The sequence below is a fragment of the Panthera tigris genome, chromosome C1 (assembly GCF_018350195.1).
Source record: "Panthera tigris isolate Pti1 chromosome C1, P.tigris_Pti1_mat1.1, whole genome shotgun sequence".
Taxonomy (NCBI): domain Eukaryota; kingdom Metazoa; phylum Chordata; class Mammalia; order Carnivora; family Felidae; genus Panthera; species Panthera tigris.
The window spans coordinates 171,743,701-171,760,832 of NC_056667.1; the positions used below are offsets into that span (position 1 = coordinate 171,743,701).

At 36.9% G+C, this 17,132-nt stretch overlaps 1 protein-coding gene across 4 annotated transcripts in view; it reads left to right on the plus strand.

Annotated features, from left to right (window-relative positions):
* FSIP2 (fibrous sheath interacting protein 2) overlaps positions 1-17,132 on the plus strand; it is a 97,914-nt gene that overhangs the window by 64,920 nt on the left and 15,862 nt on the right. For all 4 annotated transcript variants that reach the window (XM_042994870.1, XM_042994872.1, XM_042994871.1 and 1 more), the window contains one exon: positions 1,177-1,277. In XM_042994870.1, the coding sequence (XP_042850804.1) occupies positions 1,177-1,277 (101 nt within the window). The remainder of the gene's footprint in view (positions 1-1,176; positions 1,278-17,132) is intronic.

Genomic DNA, 17,132 nt, shown 5'->3' on the forward strand with positions numbered 1-17,132 from the left:
TAGATTGGGTCAACATAGGAGGAAGTGAAAAAAAGATCCATACAAATTCAAATTGTCTGGGTTTGATTCCTGACTCTCCTTTAATAGCTATGTTTCCTTTGGGCAAGCTACATAGCCAACTTTTTTCTTAAAAGTTACTTAGCCAACATGCCCAAAATAAACAGGCTAATCAAAATATTTTAAGTATCATCCTTGTAATCAGCCCATAAACTCCACCATTATCATGGGGTATAGCTCTTGTCCCTGGTATCATAACTCTGAAATGACAGCCTCAACTTCAGTGATCATAGGGGGTTGGCCATGTCCAAAAATTAGTACCAAAACATGTTTTTGTAAACTTTGTATGATTTGGGATTTCCTGGTGAGACAACTCTATTGATTATCCAATTAACATGATTCATGTGTAAATATAGAAGCTGAGATGAGCCAGAGAAAAAGAAAAGAAATACAACTGTGTTCAATTCAGAAGCTTAACAAGTAAATTATCTTCACACAAATTTTGATCTATTTGTTGGGAAGCTATGTGTGATTTCATGACCAGATGCAGTCTGCAGAATAGTTTTCTTGAGCCTCATATTCAGAAATGCTGGCTTTATAGGTAGCCAAAGAAATGTTATAGCATATAGCATAATTGTATATAGCAAATGTGTAGCAAATTGTATATAGCAAAATTCAAAATGGATTATATGAACAATAATCTCAATATTTGTTTTTGAGATTTTAAGAAAAATTACAATAATATTCTCGTAAAAAATATGGTCATGAAATCACACATGACTTCCCAACAAATAGATCAGAGTACATGTTAAGATAATTGATCTGAAAAGCATCTGAATTGAACAGAGTTATGTCTCTTTTCTTTTCCTTTTTGAAGTTGGTAAGGTATGATTTAAAATATTTGTAAAGTGCAGAAATGGAAAACTATATTCTTCAAACAATCTGAAATTTAAAATCTATTCAAACTCCCATATTATAATGGATCATCCTCACTAAGTCATTCCCCAAAAAATACATATTAGAAAGAGATCTTTTAATGAGAATCATGGGGTTCATCCATCTTTTAAGTGATTTCTAGATATTTTTTTCATTGTAGCGTAGACTAGAGTTTAAAATATGCCAATAAGGTGAGAAAGTACATGTCAATCTCTATGTGACAAATGGTTTTCACTTTTCCAGAAAGAAGAAAGGAATCTTACTACTGAACCAACACATCACTTCATACACAGAATTATGAGTTCATCTTCATATAACCTAGAAGATCTGATTTCATCTTCCAGGTATGTGAAATTTAAGCAATATAAAAACAGAAGTTTGAGATGAAAGTATTACTTATTGGAAGAATGAGGCCCCTGGTAAAACTATGGTTGGGCAGTATTCAGCCTTAGACTTTCCTTCATTCCTTCATATTCTTCCCACCTATAGCCTCCCACTGTGAAGACTTCCTGAGGCATTCCCCCTTCTACCTGATCCCTAATTTATAGTTACCTGGTTTGTACATTTTTTTTCTCGTATAGCAGTATTTTGGATCAAGAATTTTCATATATATATATATTATATATATATATTATATATATATATATATAATATATATATATAATATATATATATATTTTTTTTTTACCCTGGGAGACAGGCATAACAGTATCTGCACTATGAGCCCAAAGGGTTCCTGTTCAACTCTCTTCATGAATTAAATGTTCCAGTGTATATAACTGCCTGTAGGAATGATTCAAAGATGAAATGGAGCAGTGTAAGGTAGACGGTTCATAGATGAACTCTAAAAAACAATGGAGTTTGATGTAGTCCTCTAAGGATAGAAAGCGTTTACATGAAAAGACAATTCAGGTTTGGACGACTATAGAGGCAAAGTCTGGAGTATGTGGCAATTATAGAGGACAGAGAAAAGTATACTGTAGATTTGAAATCTAATAACTGTATCTAGAAGAGCTCAAATTTCTTCAACATTGTTCTTAAGTTTATAAGACTATAGGAGATGCAATAGGTATAAGAAGAAAAACTTGCCTGGTTACAGTTCTTTCCACATACAATAAAGGAACTGTTTATTTTCAACACTGACACTATTTTTGTGACATCTATTCCTGGCCCATCATTGCCTCTTTTTCCTGCATAATGGTTGTTTTAAAATACACTAATAATGCAGGCACCTCTCTACTGTTTATTTTAATGATGAAGACAGAAGGCACAGATAACATCAAATACATGTAAATTTAGAGCAAGATGGCAGACCAAGAAACTGCAGTCCCTTATTTCCTCAGGAAGACAAACAAAAAAAAACAACTACATACTGATAAAACAACTTTATACAAGCTCTGACAAGCAGTCAAATATCTGCAGCAACCAAGTGAATGTCTCATCAAGGAAAAGGCATATTCAAACCAGTAGGAAATTCCACAGATTTTTCTTTGCCTTTGCCCAATCCTCTCTGCAATGTGACAAGACACAGTTGGGAAGAAATGGCTCAATTCTCAGTTCCCTCCCTTGGGTTGGAAACAGCAGACTGGAACTTGTTTGCATTGTTCTGGCCTACCTGTCGGGTACCCGAGGGAATGTTTCTGTCTCACCTAAATAGACTGAGACAGTGGCACAGTTTGGATCCATGCCTGAAATCACAGAAGGCAGCTGATGGGTGCCACAGTGCATGAAAATCACAGGGGACTGCAGATGCACCTGAGAGTAAGAGCTTACAGGCAGGGGGATGTAATGAATATTAAAGGCCCTGAGAAGAAGCATGATGGGAAGCATTCTTGGAAAATAAAATGTTTAAAAGCAGATCAGACAGAGGGAGTCTTTGAAGTTCAGCTGAGAAGATGGCAGATTAGGAGGAACCTAAGCTCATCTTGTCCCATGGATACAACTAGATAACACCCATGCCAGCCATAATTAAACCAGGAAGACTGGTACAAGAAACTCCACAACTAAAGGCAAGGAAGAGGCCTCATCAATAAGGTAGAAAGGGTAAAAACATGGTGTGCGAACAAAACAGACCATGGGCTTCTGTGATAGGGAGGGAACTGGTGGCACCTAGAAGGGCAGAATACAGACTTTCACACAGGGAAGCCAACAAATGAGGAGAATGAACCTCTGTAATATTTGCCTTTGAGACTAAGAGGAGTCAAATTTCATGAGTTCTTAAAACTAGCAGGACTTAAAGTCTGGAATTTTAAAAATCAGCAGGCTTGGCTATGATAGAGCTCAGAAGGTGTTAGGAAGTGGCATCCTTGCCCTAAAAGAGACAGCTTGACAAACAGCCCATGCAGATACAGCATAGAACCAGCATTTTGAAAAATTCAGGGGGCAGACAGGGGAGAGAATGATCTGCTCTTGTCAGAGCACAGCCCAGAGACACAAGGATCTTGGGTAGGCCCCTTTAGGAACAAAGGAGCTAGCAGGTGCCATTTCCCTCCCCTTCCCCCCAGCATAAACAAGGGCCACCTTCAGGAAACAACACAGCAGTTCTTACCTAACTTGCCTGCACCAAGCACCCCCCCCCATACTTCACCAGATCCACCCTTCCCAGTCATGCTAACCTCAGTCTCAGCACTGCAGACCCCTTCCCCAGAAGACCAGCACAAACCCTGTAAATACCACATTATTTGACCTCTCAAATTTTTCAGGACCTCAGTTGCAGCAGTAGCAGGGGCAGGTCTCATTTTGCAAGCAGACCATTGCACATCTTGCTGCCCACAATAGGCAAAGACAGCCTCCGCAAACAATTGGACTGAAGGAAAAAGAGGCCAAGACTCAATAGCAGAGCACACGCAATACACATAGGAGATACTCCCTGAAGTGCCAGGCCCTGGGGAACAAGGATACTGCACTGCAGGATACTACAGGACATCTTCTCCATAAGGCTATGATTATTAAAGAGCAAGGAGTGGCTAACTTTTCTAACACATAGAAACAGACCTAGTCACATGTGACAAATTAATGACCTGGAAGACAGAGTAATGGAAATCAAGCTGTCAAAAAGAGAAGAAAGAAAATTACACAAACTGAGAATTATCTCAGGGAACTCAGTCACCGATTACTTGATACTTAAGAAAGTATCAAGTGTAATAACATCTGCATTATAGAGATCTCAGAAGAAGAAAAAGACAAGGGGGCAGAAAATTTATTTGAAGAAATATAGCTGAAAACTTCCCAAATTTGGGGAAAGAAACATATATCCAGATCCAAGAGTCACAGAGTTTCCCCCAAAATTCAACCCAAGGAGGTCCATACCAAGACAGAGCAATTAAAATGGCAAAAACTGTGATAAAAACATTTTAAAGCAGCAAAAGAAAAGAAGACAGTTATATACAAGGGGAAACTTCATAATGTTATCAGTGAATTTCTCAGCAGAAACTTTGCAGGCCAGAAGGAAGTGGCATGATATATTCAAAATGCTGATAGGGAAACATCTGCAACCAAGAACACTCTATCCAGCAAGGCTATCATTCAGAATAGAAGGAGGAATGAAGAGTTTCTCAGACAAACAAAAACTAAAGGAACTCGTGACCACTAACCCAACCTTACAAGAAATATTAAAAAGGACACCTGGAGTGGAAAGGAAGACAATAAGTGAGACTAGGAAAAGTAAAAAACACAAAAGAAGTAAAAATAAATATTTCTGTAAAAATCAGTCAAGGGATTCAAAAATAAAAGGATATGAAATATGATACCATATATCTAAAACATGGGAGGGAAAGGAGTAAAAATTAGATTTAAACATAAGCCACCATCAACTTAATATAGACTGCTCTATACATAAGATGTCCTATACAAACCTAATGGTAACCATAAATCAAAAACCAGTAATACATATGTAAAGAAAAAAGAGAAGCGTATCCAAGTGTATCACTAATGAAAGCCAACAAACCATAAAAGAGAGCAAAAGAAGAAAACATCAGAGAAAATATATAGAAACAACCACAAAACAAATAAAAAAGTGGCAATAAATAAATATCAATAATTACTCTGAATGTAAATGGACTAAATGCTCCAATCAAAACATATAGGGTGTCGGGATGAATTTAAAAATAAGACCCATCTATATGCTGCCTACAAGACACTTCAAAAAAAGACATCAGTAGACTGAAAGTGAGGGGATGGAGAAACACCTGTCATGCAAATGGATGCCAAAAGAAACCTGGGGTAGCAATACTTATAGTTGACAAAGTAGACTTTAAAACAAAGACAACAAGAGACAAAGACATTATAAAATAAGAAAGGCAACAATCCAACAAGAGGATATAACAATTGTAAATATTTATACACCTAACATGAAAACACTCAAATACATAAAACAGTTAATAACAAACATAAAAGAGATAACTGATAGTAAGACAATAATAGTAAGGGACTTTAACACCCCACTTACATCAGTGGACAGCATCCAAACCAAAAAGCAGTGAGGAAACAATAGCTTTGAATAACACACTGGACCAGATGGATTTAACAGACATATTCAGAACATTCCATCCTAAAACAGCAAAATAATACACATTCCTTTCAAGTATACACAGAGTATTTTCCAGAATATATCACACATTAGACCACAAAACAAGTGTCAACAAATTAAAAAAAATCAAAGTCATACCATGCATCTTTTCTGACCACAACACTATGAAACACTATGAAACACAAGAAAAAAATCTAGAAAGACCACAAATATGGAAGTTAAATAATATGCTATTAAACAATGAATGGGTGAACCAAGAAATCAAAGAAGAAATTACAAATTACATGGAAACAAATGAAAATGAAAACAAAATGGTCCAAAAATTTGGGATGCAGCAAAAGTAGTTCTAACAGGGAAGTTGGTCACAACACAGACCTCCCTTAAGAAACAAGGAAAATCTCAAATAAACAACCTAACCTTAATAGAAGGAAGGAAATAATAAAGTTTAGAGCCAAAATAAATGATATAGAAACAAAGAAAGAAATAGAGAAGGAAAGAAAGAGAGAGAAAGAGAGAGAGAAGAAAGAAAGAAAAAGAAAGAAAGAAAGAAGTAGGAGGAGAGAAGATGGCAGAAAGAAAGAAGTAGGAGGACACTGGGCTCACCGTGTCCTGCTGATCACTTAGATTCCACCCACATCTGCCTAAATAACCTAGAAAACTGCCAGAAGACTAGCAGAACGGACTCTCCAGAGCCAAACGTAGACAAGAGGCCCACGGAAGAGGCTAGGAAGGGCAGAGGTGGTGTGCGCTACACAGACTGGTGGGAGGGAGCCAGGGTGGGGGTGGATGGGCAGCCCGCCGGGCAAGGCAGAGCCCCCAAGTCTGACTTGCAAAGTGGAAGGGCCGGTCGGAGTGAGTTCTGACAGCCAGTGGGACTTAACATCTGGAATATTATAAGTCAACAGCTCTGCTCAGAGAGTGGGAGAGTGAAAGGACACCAGGAGGGAGAGGTGTTGAGCCCTGGAAGACAGAGCTCAGCTCCGCAGGGAACAAAGGTGCTGGCCAACGCCATCTCCCTTGCCCATCTCCCTCACCCATCCCCCAGCCAAAATCCCAAAGGGAACCAGTTCCCATCACCGAACTTTCTTGCACTTCACAAACACCCAACACTGTACTTCTGTGGATCTATCCCTCTGACTGGTCGGCCTCCCTCCCTGGTGCTGCGGGGCCTCTCCCGCAGGGGACCACTGATGGCAAAGTGAGCTAAACCTACCCCTCCCGCCCCTGTGCACCTTGTGGATCCACTCCGGCTAATACGCCAGACCCCATGAAAGCAGCACCACAAGCCTGGCAGTGTGCAAGTAGCCCAGACAGGGGACACAGCACTCCACAGTAAGTCGTGCCCCTGGGAAAGGGAAAGATAAGGTACACACCAGTCTGACTGTGGCCCCAGCGCTGGGCTGGGGACAGACATCAGGTCTGACTGTGTCCCGCCCACCAAGGCAAGTTACTCCAGAGAGCACAGAGGAAGTGCCCTGCAGTTCCACGCCACCCCAGGGACTATCCAAAATGACAAAATGGAAGAATTCTCTTCAAAAGAAACTGCTGGAAGTAGCAACAACTAATGAATTGATCAAAAACAATTTAAGCAATATAACAGAACAAGAATTTAGAATGATAGTCATAAAATTAATGGCTGGGCTTGAAAAAAGTATAGAGGACAGCAGAGAATCTATTGCTACAGAGATCAAGGGACTAAGAAATAGTCATGAGGAGTTAAAAAATGTTATAAATGAGGTGCAAAATAAAATGGAGGTGACCACAGCTCGGATTGAAGAGGCAGAGGAGAGAATAGGTGAATTAGGAGGTAAAATTATGGAAAAAGAATGGGCTGAAAAAAAGAGAGATAAAAAAACCCAGGAGTATGAGGGGAGAATTAGAGAACTAAGTGATGCAGTGAAACGGAACAATATCCGTATAATAGGAATTCCAGAAGAGGAAGAGAGAGAAAGGGGCTGAAGATGTACTTGAAAAAATCATAGCTGAGAACTTCCCTGATCTGGGGAGGGAAAAAGGCATTGAAATCCAAGAGGCACAGAGAACTCCCTTCAGATGTAACTTGAATCGATCTTCTTCACAACATATCATAGTGAAACTGGCAAAATACAAAGATAAAGAGAAAATTCTGAAAGCAGCTAGGAATAAACACGCTCTAACTTTTAAGGGAGACCAATAAGACTAGTGGCAGACCTATCTACTGAAAGTTGGCAGGCCAGAAAGGAATGGCAGGAAATCTTCAACGTGATGAACAGAAAAACTATGTAGCCGAGAATCCTTTATCCAGCAAGTCTGTCATTCAGAATAGAAGGAGAGATAAAAGTCTTCCAAAACAAACAAAAACTGAAATAATTCATCACCACTAAACCAGCCCTACAAAAGATCCTAAGCTGGATTCTGTGAGTGAAATGTTGCAAGGACCACAAAGTACCAGAGACATCACTACAAGCATGAAACCTACAGATATCACAATGACTCTAAACCCATATCTTTCAATAATAACACTGAATGTAAATGAACTAAATGTGCCAACCAAAAGACATAGGCTATCAGAATGGATAAAAAAAACAAGACCCATCTATTTGCTGTCTACAAGAGACTCATTTTAGACCTGAGGACACCTTCAGATTGAGAGTGAGGGGATGGAGAACTATTTATCATACCACTGGAAGTCAAAAGAAAGCTGGAGTAGCCATACTTATATCAGACAAACTAGACTTTAAATTAAAGGCTGTAACAAGAGATGAAGAAGGGCATTATATAATAATCACAGGGTCTATCCATCAGGAAGAGCTAACAATTATAAATGTCTATGCACTGAATACAGGAGCCCCCAGATATGTAAAACAATCACAAACGTAAGCAATCTTATTGATAAGAATGTGGTAATTATAGGGGGCGTTAATACTCCACTTACAACAATGGACAGATCATTTAGACACAGGTTCAATAAAGAAACAAGGCCCCTGAACGATACAATGGATGAGAGGGACTTAACAGATATATTTAGAACTCTGCATCCCAAAGCAACAGAATATACTTCCTTCTCAAGTGCATATGGAACATTCTCCAAGACAGATCACATATTGGGTCACAAAACAGCCCTTCATAAGTATAAAAGAATTGAGATCATACCATGCATACTTTCAGAACACAATTCTATGAAGCTTGAAATGAACCACAGGAAAAAGTCTGGAAAACCTCCAAAAGCATGAAGGTTAAAGAACACCCTACTAAAGAATGAATGGGTCAACCAGGCAATTAGAGAAGAAATGAAAAAGTATACAGAAACAAATGAAAATGAATATACAGCAATCCAAATGCTTTGGGATGCAGTGAAGGCAGTCCTGAGAGGAAAATACATTGCAATCCAGGCCTATCTCAAGAAACAAAATAAATCCCAAATACAAAATCTAACAGCACACCTAAAGGAAATAGAAGCAGAACAGCAAAGATACCCTAAACCTAGCAGAAGAAGAAAGATAATAAAGATCAGAGAAGAAATAAACAATATAGAATCTAAAGAAACCGTAGAGCAGATCAATGAAACCAAGAGTTGCTTTTTTGAAAAAATAAACAAAATTGATAAACCTCTAGCCAGGCTTCTCAAAAAGAAAAGGGAGATGACCCAAATAGATAAAATCATGAATGAAAACGGAATTATTACAACAAATCCCTCAGAAAACAAACAATAATCAGGGAATACTATGAAAAATTATATGCCAAGAAACTGGACAACCTGGAAGAAATGGACAGATTCCTAAGCAACCACACACTTCCAAAACTCAAACAGGAAGAAATAGAAAACTTGAACAGACCCATAACCAGCGAAGAAATTGAATCAGATATCAAAAATCTCCCAACAAATGAGTCCAGGGCCAGATGGCTTCCCAGGGGAATTCTACCAGACATTTAAAGCAGAGATAATACCTATCCTTCTCAAGCTGTTCCAAAAAATAGAAAGGGAAGGAAAACTTCCAGACTCATTCTATGAAGCCAGTATTACTTTGATTCCTAAACCAGACAGAGACCCAGTAAAAAAAGAGAACTACAGGCCAATATCCCTGATGAATATGGATGCAAAAATTCTCAATAAGATACTAGCAAATCGAATTCAACAGCTTATAAAGAGAATTATACACCATGATCAAGTGGGATTCATTCCTGGGATGCAGGGCTGGTTCAACATTCGCAAATCAATCAACGTGATACATCATATTAATAAAAGAAATATAAGAACCATATCATCCTGTCAATCGATGCAGAAAAAGCATTTGACAAAATTCAACATCTTATCTTAATAAAATCCCTCGAGAAAGTCGGGATAGAAGGAACATACTTAAACATCATAAAAGCCATTTATGAAAAGGCCACATCATAAAGCCAATATCATCCTCAATGGGGAAAAACTGAGAGCTTTTTCCCTGAGATCAGGATCAAGACAGGGATGTCCACTCTCACCACTGTTGTTTAACATAGTGTTGGAAGTTCTAGCATCAGCAATCAGACAACAAAAGGAAATCAAAGTCATCAAAATTGGCAAAGATGAAGTTAAGCTTTCACTTTTTGCAGATGACATGATATTATACATGGAAAACCTGATAGACTCCACCAAAAGTATGCTAGACTGATACATGAATTCAGCAAAGTCACAGGATACAAAATTAATGTACGGAAATCAGTTGCATTCTTATACACTAACAATGAAGCAACAGAAAGATAAAGAAACTGATCCCATTCACAATTGCACCAAGAAGCATAAAATACCTGGGAATAAACCTAACCAAAGATGTGAAAGATCTGTATGCTGAAAACTATAGAAAGTTTATGAAGGAAATTGAAGAAGATATAAAGAAATGGAAAAACATTCTGTGTTCATGGATTGGAAGAATAAGTATTGTTAAAATGTCAATACTACCCAAAGCAATCTACACATTCAATGCAATCCCAATCAAAATTGCACCATCATTCTTCTCAAAGTTAGAACAAGCAATCCTAAAATTTATATGGAACCACAAAAGAACCCAAATAGCGAAAGTAATTTTGAAGAAGACCAAAGCAGGAGGCATCACAATCCCAGCCTTTAACCTCTACTACAAAGCTGTCATCATCAAGACAGCATGGTATTGGCACAAAAACAGACACATAGACCAATGGAATAGCATAGAAACCCCAGAATTAGATGCACAAAAGTATGGCCAACTAATCTTTTACAAACCAGGAAAGAATATCCAATGGACAAAAGACAGTCTCTTTAACAAATGGTGCTAGGAGAACTGGACAGCAACAGGCAGAAGGATGAAACTAGATCACTTTCTTACACCATTCAATAAACTCAATGGAGTTTGTGTTCAATAAACTCAAAATGGATAAAGGACCTGAATGTGAGACAGGAAACCATCAAAACCCTAGAGGAGAAAGCAGGAAAAGACCTCTCTGACCTCAGCCGCAGCAATTTCTTACTTGACACATCTCCAAAGGCAAGGGAATTAAAAGCAAAAATGAACTATTGGGACCTCATGAAGATAAAAAGCTTCTGCACTGCAAAGGAAACAATCAACAAAACTAAAAGGCAACCAATGGAATGGGAAAAGATATTTGCAAATGACATATCGAACAAAGGGTTAGTATCCAAAATCTATAAAGAGCACACCAAACTCCACACCCAAAAAACAAATAATCCAGTGAAGAAATGGGCAGAAAACATGAATAGACACTTCTCTAAAGAAGACATCCAGATGGCCAACAGGCACATGAAAAGATGCTCAATGTCACTCCTTATCAGGGAAATACAAATCAAAACCACACTGAGATATCACCTCATGCCTTTAAGAGTGGCCAAAATGAACAAATCAGGAGAACTATAGATGCTGGCGAGGATGTGAAGAAACAGGAACCGTCTTGCACTGTTGCTGGGAATGCAAACTGGTGCAACTGCTCTGGAAAACAGTGTGGAGGTTCCTCAAAAAATTAGAAATAGATCTACCCTATGACCCAGCAATAGCACTGCTAGGAATTTACCCAAGGGATACAGAAGTGCTGATGCATGGGGGCACTTGTACCCCAATGTTTATAGCAGCACTGTCAACAATAGCCAAATTATGGAAAGAGCCTAAATGTCCATCAACTGATGAATGGATAAAGAAATTGTGGTTTATATACACAATGGAATACTACATGGCAATGAGGAAGAATGAAATATGGTGTTATGTGGATCCTAAGAAACTTAACAGAAGACCATGGGGGAGGGGAATGGAAAAAAAAGAGTTTAGAAAGGGAGGGAGCCAAAACATAAGAGACTCTTAAAAACTGAGAACAAACTGAGGGTTGATGGGGGGTGTGGGAGGGAGGGGAAGGTGGGTGATAAGTATTTAGGAGGGCACCTGTTGGAATGAGCACTGGGTGTTGTATGGAAACCAATTTGAGAATAAATTTCATATTTAAAAAAAAGAAAGAAAGAAAGAAAAGAAAAGAAAGAAAAAGAGCAGTTCAATGAAACCAGGAGCTTGTTCTTTGTAAAGATCAACAGGAGTGCCTTGATGGCTCAGTTGGTTAAGCATCTGACTTCAGCTCAGTTCATGATATTGTGGTCCATGATTTCAAGTCACACATCAGTCTGTGCTGACAGCTCAGAGCTTGGAGCCTGCTTCAGGTTCTGTCTCCCTCTCTCACTGCCCCTCCCCCACTCACACTCTGTCTCTTTCAAAAATAAATATATATTTAAAAAAAAGAAAAGATCATAACCTCTAGGAAGATTCATTTAAAGAAAAGATATCCCAAAGAAACAAAATTAATAATGAAAGAGGAAAAATAACAACCAACACTACAGAAATACAAACAATTTTAACAGAATATTATGAAAACCTAAATGCCAAAAACTTGGACAACTTAGAAGAAATGGATAAATTTCTAGAAACATATAGCCTACCAAAACTAAAGCAGGAAGAAATATAAAATTTGAACAGACCAATCACTAGCAATGAAACTGAATCAGTAATAACAATAATAAAAAAAACCTCCCCCAAAACAAAAACCCAGGACCAGGTAGCTTCACAGGCAAATTCTACAAACATTTAAGAAGCGTTAATACACATTCTTGTTAAACTATTCCAAAAAATACAAGAGGAAGGTAAACATCCAAATTCATTCCATGAGGCCAGTATCAGCCTGATACTAAAACCAGATAAAGACACCATAATGAAAGGAACTACAGGCTAATATCTCTCATGAATAGTGATGTAAAATCGCCAACAAAATACAAGCAAAACAAATCCAATAATAATGTAAAAAATCATATACCACAATCAAGTGGAATTTATTCCTAGGACGGAAGGGTGGTTTAATATGCACAAAGCCATCAACATGATACATCACATCAATAAGAGAAAGGATAAGAACCATATGATCACTTTAATCAATACAGAAAAAGCATTTGACAAAGTACAACACACATTCATGATAAAAACTCTGCATAGTAGGTCTAGATGGAACATATCTCAACATAATAAAGGCCTTATATGAAAAACCCACAGCCAACATCATACTCAATGGTGCAAAACTGGGTGTTTCCCCCTAAGGTCAGGAATAAGACAAACATATCCACTCTTGGGAGACAAACCAAGAAATACCCTTAACTATAGAGAACAAACCAATGGTTACCAAAAGGGGATAATATGGGATGAGGATTAAAGAGTACATTTATCATGATGAAACAAAATAAAATAAAATTATTTTTCAAAATAAGCAAAAATAAACCAAAACCAAAAACAAAACCAGGTCAGACAAATTGAAAAAAGAAAGCATATACATAGGATCAAAAGGATGTATGCTGAGAAAAGATATAAAATCTTAAGGTTCTGCCTCAGATTTTTCTCAAGGTTGAGTCCTGTTAATTAGTAAAGGGCTTCCACACCAATCTCTAAAACCTGGGAGAGGTAGTTGTTTCTTCAAATGCCTAAATTTCAACATAAGTTCACTATACATACAAAGAAACATGGAAAGAGGTCCCATTTAAAGAAACTAAACAAATGTCCAGAAAACGTCCATGAAGAAGCACACAATTGGACATATACAACAGACTTTAAAATAACTATCTTAAATATGTTCAAAAGTTATAGGAAAACACAAAGAACTAAAGAAAATTGGGAAGTATATGAGCAATATGAGAATAAAAAAAAAAAACCAGAAATATAACTTATAAAAAAGAACCAAAGAGAAGTTCTGGAGCTGAAAAGTATAACTGAATTTAAATTTCACTAGATGGGTTTAAGAGCAGACTCAGACAGAAGAGAACATGAACACAATTCATTTGAAATTGTGGAATCTGGGGAGCAAAAAATGATAGACTAAAGTGAACATAACATGAGGAACCTATGGGATACTATCAAACATATCAATATATGTATCATGGGATTTCCAGAAGAAGGAGAGAAAAGGGCAGGGCGATTATTTGAGGAAATGATCTTTAAAACCCTCCATATTTGCAAAATGTCATGAGTATACAAATACAATAAGCTTAATGAACTCCAAGTAGCATAGATATACAGAGACGAAACCAAGACATATTGAAATCAAAGTGTCAAGAGCCAAAGATAAAAAGGGAATCCTGAAAGCATCAAGAGAGAAATGACTTGTCATTGTCTATAAGAAATCCCCACAGAACACTCGGGGAAATTTTCAGAAGAAAGCTTGCAAGTCAAAAGGCAGTGAATGATATATTTAAAGGCCTGAAAGAAAGAAAAATATCAAATGAAAACTCTATAACTAGCAAAAATACTCTTCATAAATTAAAGAGAAATAAAGACATTATGAGATAAAAAGACAAAACCAAGAATTTTATTACCACCAGACACGGTACAGAAGAAATCCTAAAAGAAGTCCTTCAAGTTGAAAGTAAGAGATGCTAAACAGTGACTCAAAGCCATATAAAAATATAAAATTCTCTAGCAAAGGTAAATACATGGACATATATGTAAAAACCAGTATTATCATTTTGCTTAATAACTCCACTCTTTATTTTCTACAAGATTTAAAAGATAAATACAAAAATAAGTATAAACCTCTGCAGATGGGTACAAAAGATGTAAAGACATTACTGGGGACATCAAAAACATGAAGGAAAGGGGGTTAATCTAAAAGGAGTAGAGTTTTGTATGCAATTGAAGTTAAACTGGTGTCAATTTGTCATCATTTTAGGATTCTGTATGTAATCCCTATGCTAACAACAAAGAAGATATCTATAGACTATTCCTGAAATAAAATGCAAAGGGAACCAACTGTGTATCTGCAAAATATCAACTACCACAAAGGAAGGCAGCAGTGAAGGAAATGAGGGATAAAAAAGCTATAAGACATACAGAAAAAAACTAACCAAATGACAAAAGTAGTGCTTCCCTATCAGTAATTTAGTATAAATGGACTAAACGCTTTAAAAAAACACAGATTAATAGAAAGAAGTTCAAAAAGAATATCCAACTACAGATAGTCTCCAACTTATGATGGTGCAACTTATGATTTTTTGACTTGCTGATAGTGCAAAAGTAATACCCATTCCGTAAAAACTTGTACTTTGAATTTTGAATTTTGAGCTCTTCTCAGGCTAGCAATACACTGTACAACACTCTCTTGTGATACTGGGAAGAAGCAGTGAGCCACAACTCCCAGTCACCCACACAATCATGAGGGTAAACAACCAATATATGAACAGCTATTCTGTACACATATAATCATTCTGTTTTTCACTTTCAGTTAAGTACTCAATAAATTACAAGAAATATTTAACACTCTATTATAAAATATGCATTGTGTTAGATGATTTTGCCCAACTGTATACTAATGTTTTTTCAGCATGTTTAAGGTAGACTAGGCTAATCTATGATGTTCAGTAGTTTAGGTATATTAAATGCATTTTTTATTTATGATATTTTCAACTTATAATGGGTTTTTCAGGACTAACCCCTTCATAAGTCAAAGAAGATCTGTATATATTGTTTATAAGAGACTCACTTTAGAAATAAAGATACACACAGGTAGGAAAAGATACCCCAAGCAAAGACAAACCGAATGAGTGCAAGGTTAGCTATACCAATATCAAACAAAATAGACTTTAAGTGAAAAACAAGAGACAACATTATTATAATGATAAAAGGGTTCATTCAATAAGAAGACATAACTAATATAAACATATACGAAACAAACTTGAGAGTTCCAAAATAGATGAAGCAAACACTGACAAATTTGAAGAGAGAAACAACAGTAATAGAGGACTTTAACAGACTACTTTCAATAGTGGACAGAACATCCAGATGGAATACATGGAGGACTAAAACAACACTATAGATCCGTTGGAACTAACAGACCTACACAGAACACTCCACCCAACAACAGCAGAATGCATATTTTTCTCAAGTGTACATGGAACATTATCCAGCATAGAACATAGGCTGGGTGATCAGGATACCACATATAGATCACAAAACAAGTGTTCATAAACTGTAAAATATTAAAATTATACACTGTATCCTTTCAATCACAATGGAATGAATTTAGAATTTAATAGCAACAGGAGAACTGGAAAATTTATTTTTGAGACAGAGACACAGAGTGTGAGTCGGGGAGGGGCAGAGAGAGAGGGGAAACACAGAATCCGAAGCAGGCTCCAGGCTCTGAGCTGTCAGCACAGAGCTGGATGCGGGGCTGGAACTCACGTACTGTGAGATCATGACCTGAGTGGAAGTTGGATGCTTAACTGATTGAGCCACCCAGGTGCCCAAAACAATACATTCTTAAACAACCAATGGGTCAAAGAAGAATTCACTCAGGAAATTAGAAAATACTTGAGACAAATGAAAATGAAAACAATATACTAAAACTTATGGGATAGAGTGAAAGTAGTTCTAAGAGGGAAATTTATAGGTGTAAATTCATTAATAAAGATCTTATAACAATAACTTACCTTTATATCTTAAATAAAAGAAGTAAAACAAGCTAAAGTCAAAACTAGGATAAGGAAGAAAATAATACAAAGCAGAGATAAGCAAAATACAAAATAGAAAAACAATAGAGAAAATCAGTGAAACCTAGAGTTAGTTCCTCAAAACCACCAACAAAATTGACAAAATTATTGCAAGATGGCCTCTGGAAAAAAATAGAAGACTCAAAAACCTAAAACTATTAATGAAAAAAGGGACATTACAATTTATTTTACAGAAATAAAAAGGATTATAAGTGAGTATTATGAACAATTATACACCAACAAATTGGATAACTGAGAGGAAATGGATAAATTCCCAGGAATACATGACCACTGAAACTGAATCATGAAAAAAAAATAGAAAATCTGAACAGACTAGTAAGGAGATTGAATCAGTAATCAAAAACCTAACAGAGAAAATCTCAGGACCAGATGGTTTCACTAGTGAATGGTGAATTCTAGCGAACATTTAAGGGGGAATTAACATCAACCCTCCTTAAACTCTTGTCAAAAAATTGGATAGAAGGGACTATTTCCAAACTCATGAGGCTAGAATTACTTTGATACCAAAACCTAGAAAAAGGCACTACAAGAAAACTACAGATTAACATCCCTGCTGAATATTGATGCAAAACTCTTTAGCAAAATTCTGGCAAACAGAATGCAACAGCACATTAAAACATTTTACACCAGGACTCAAGT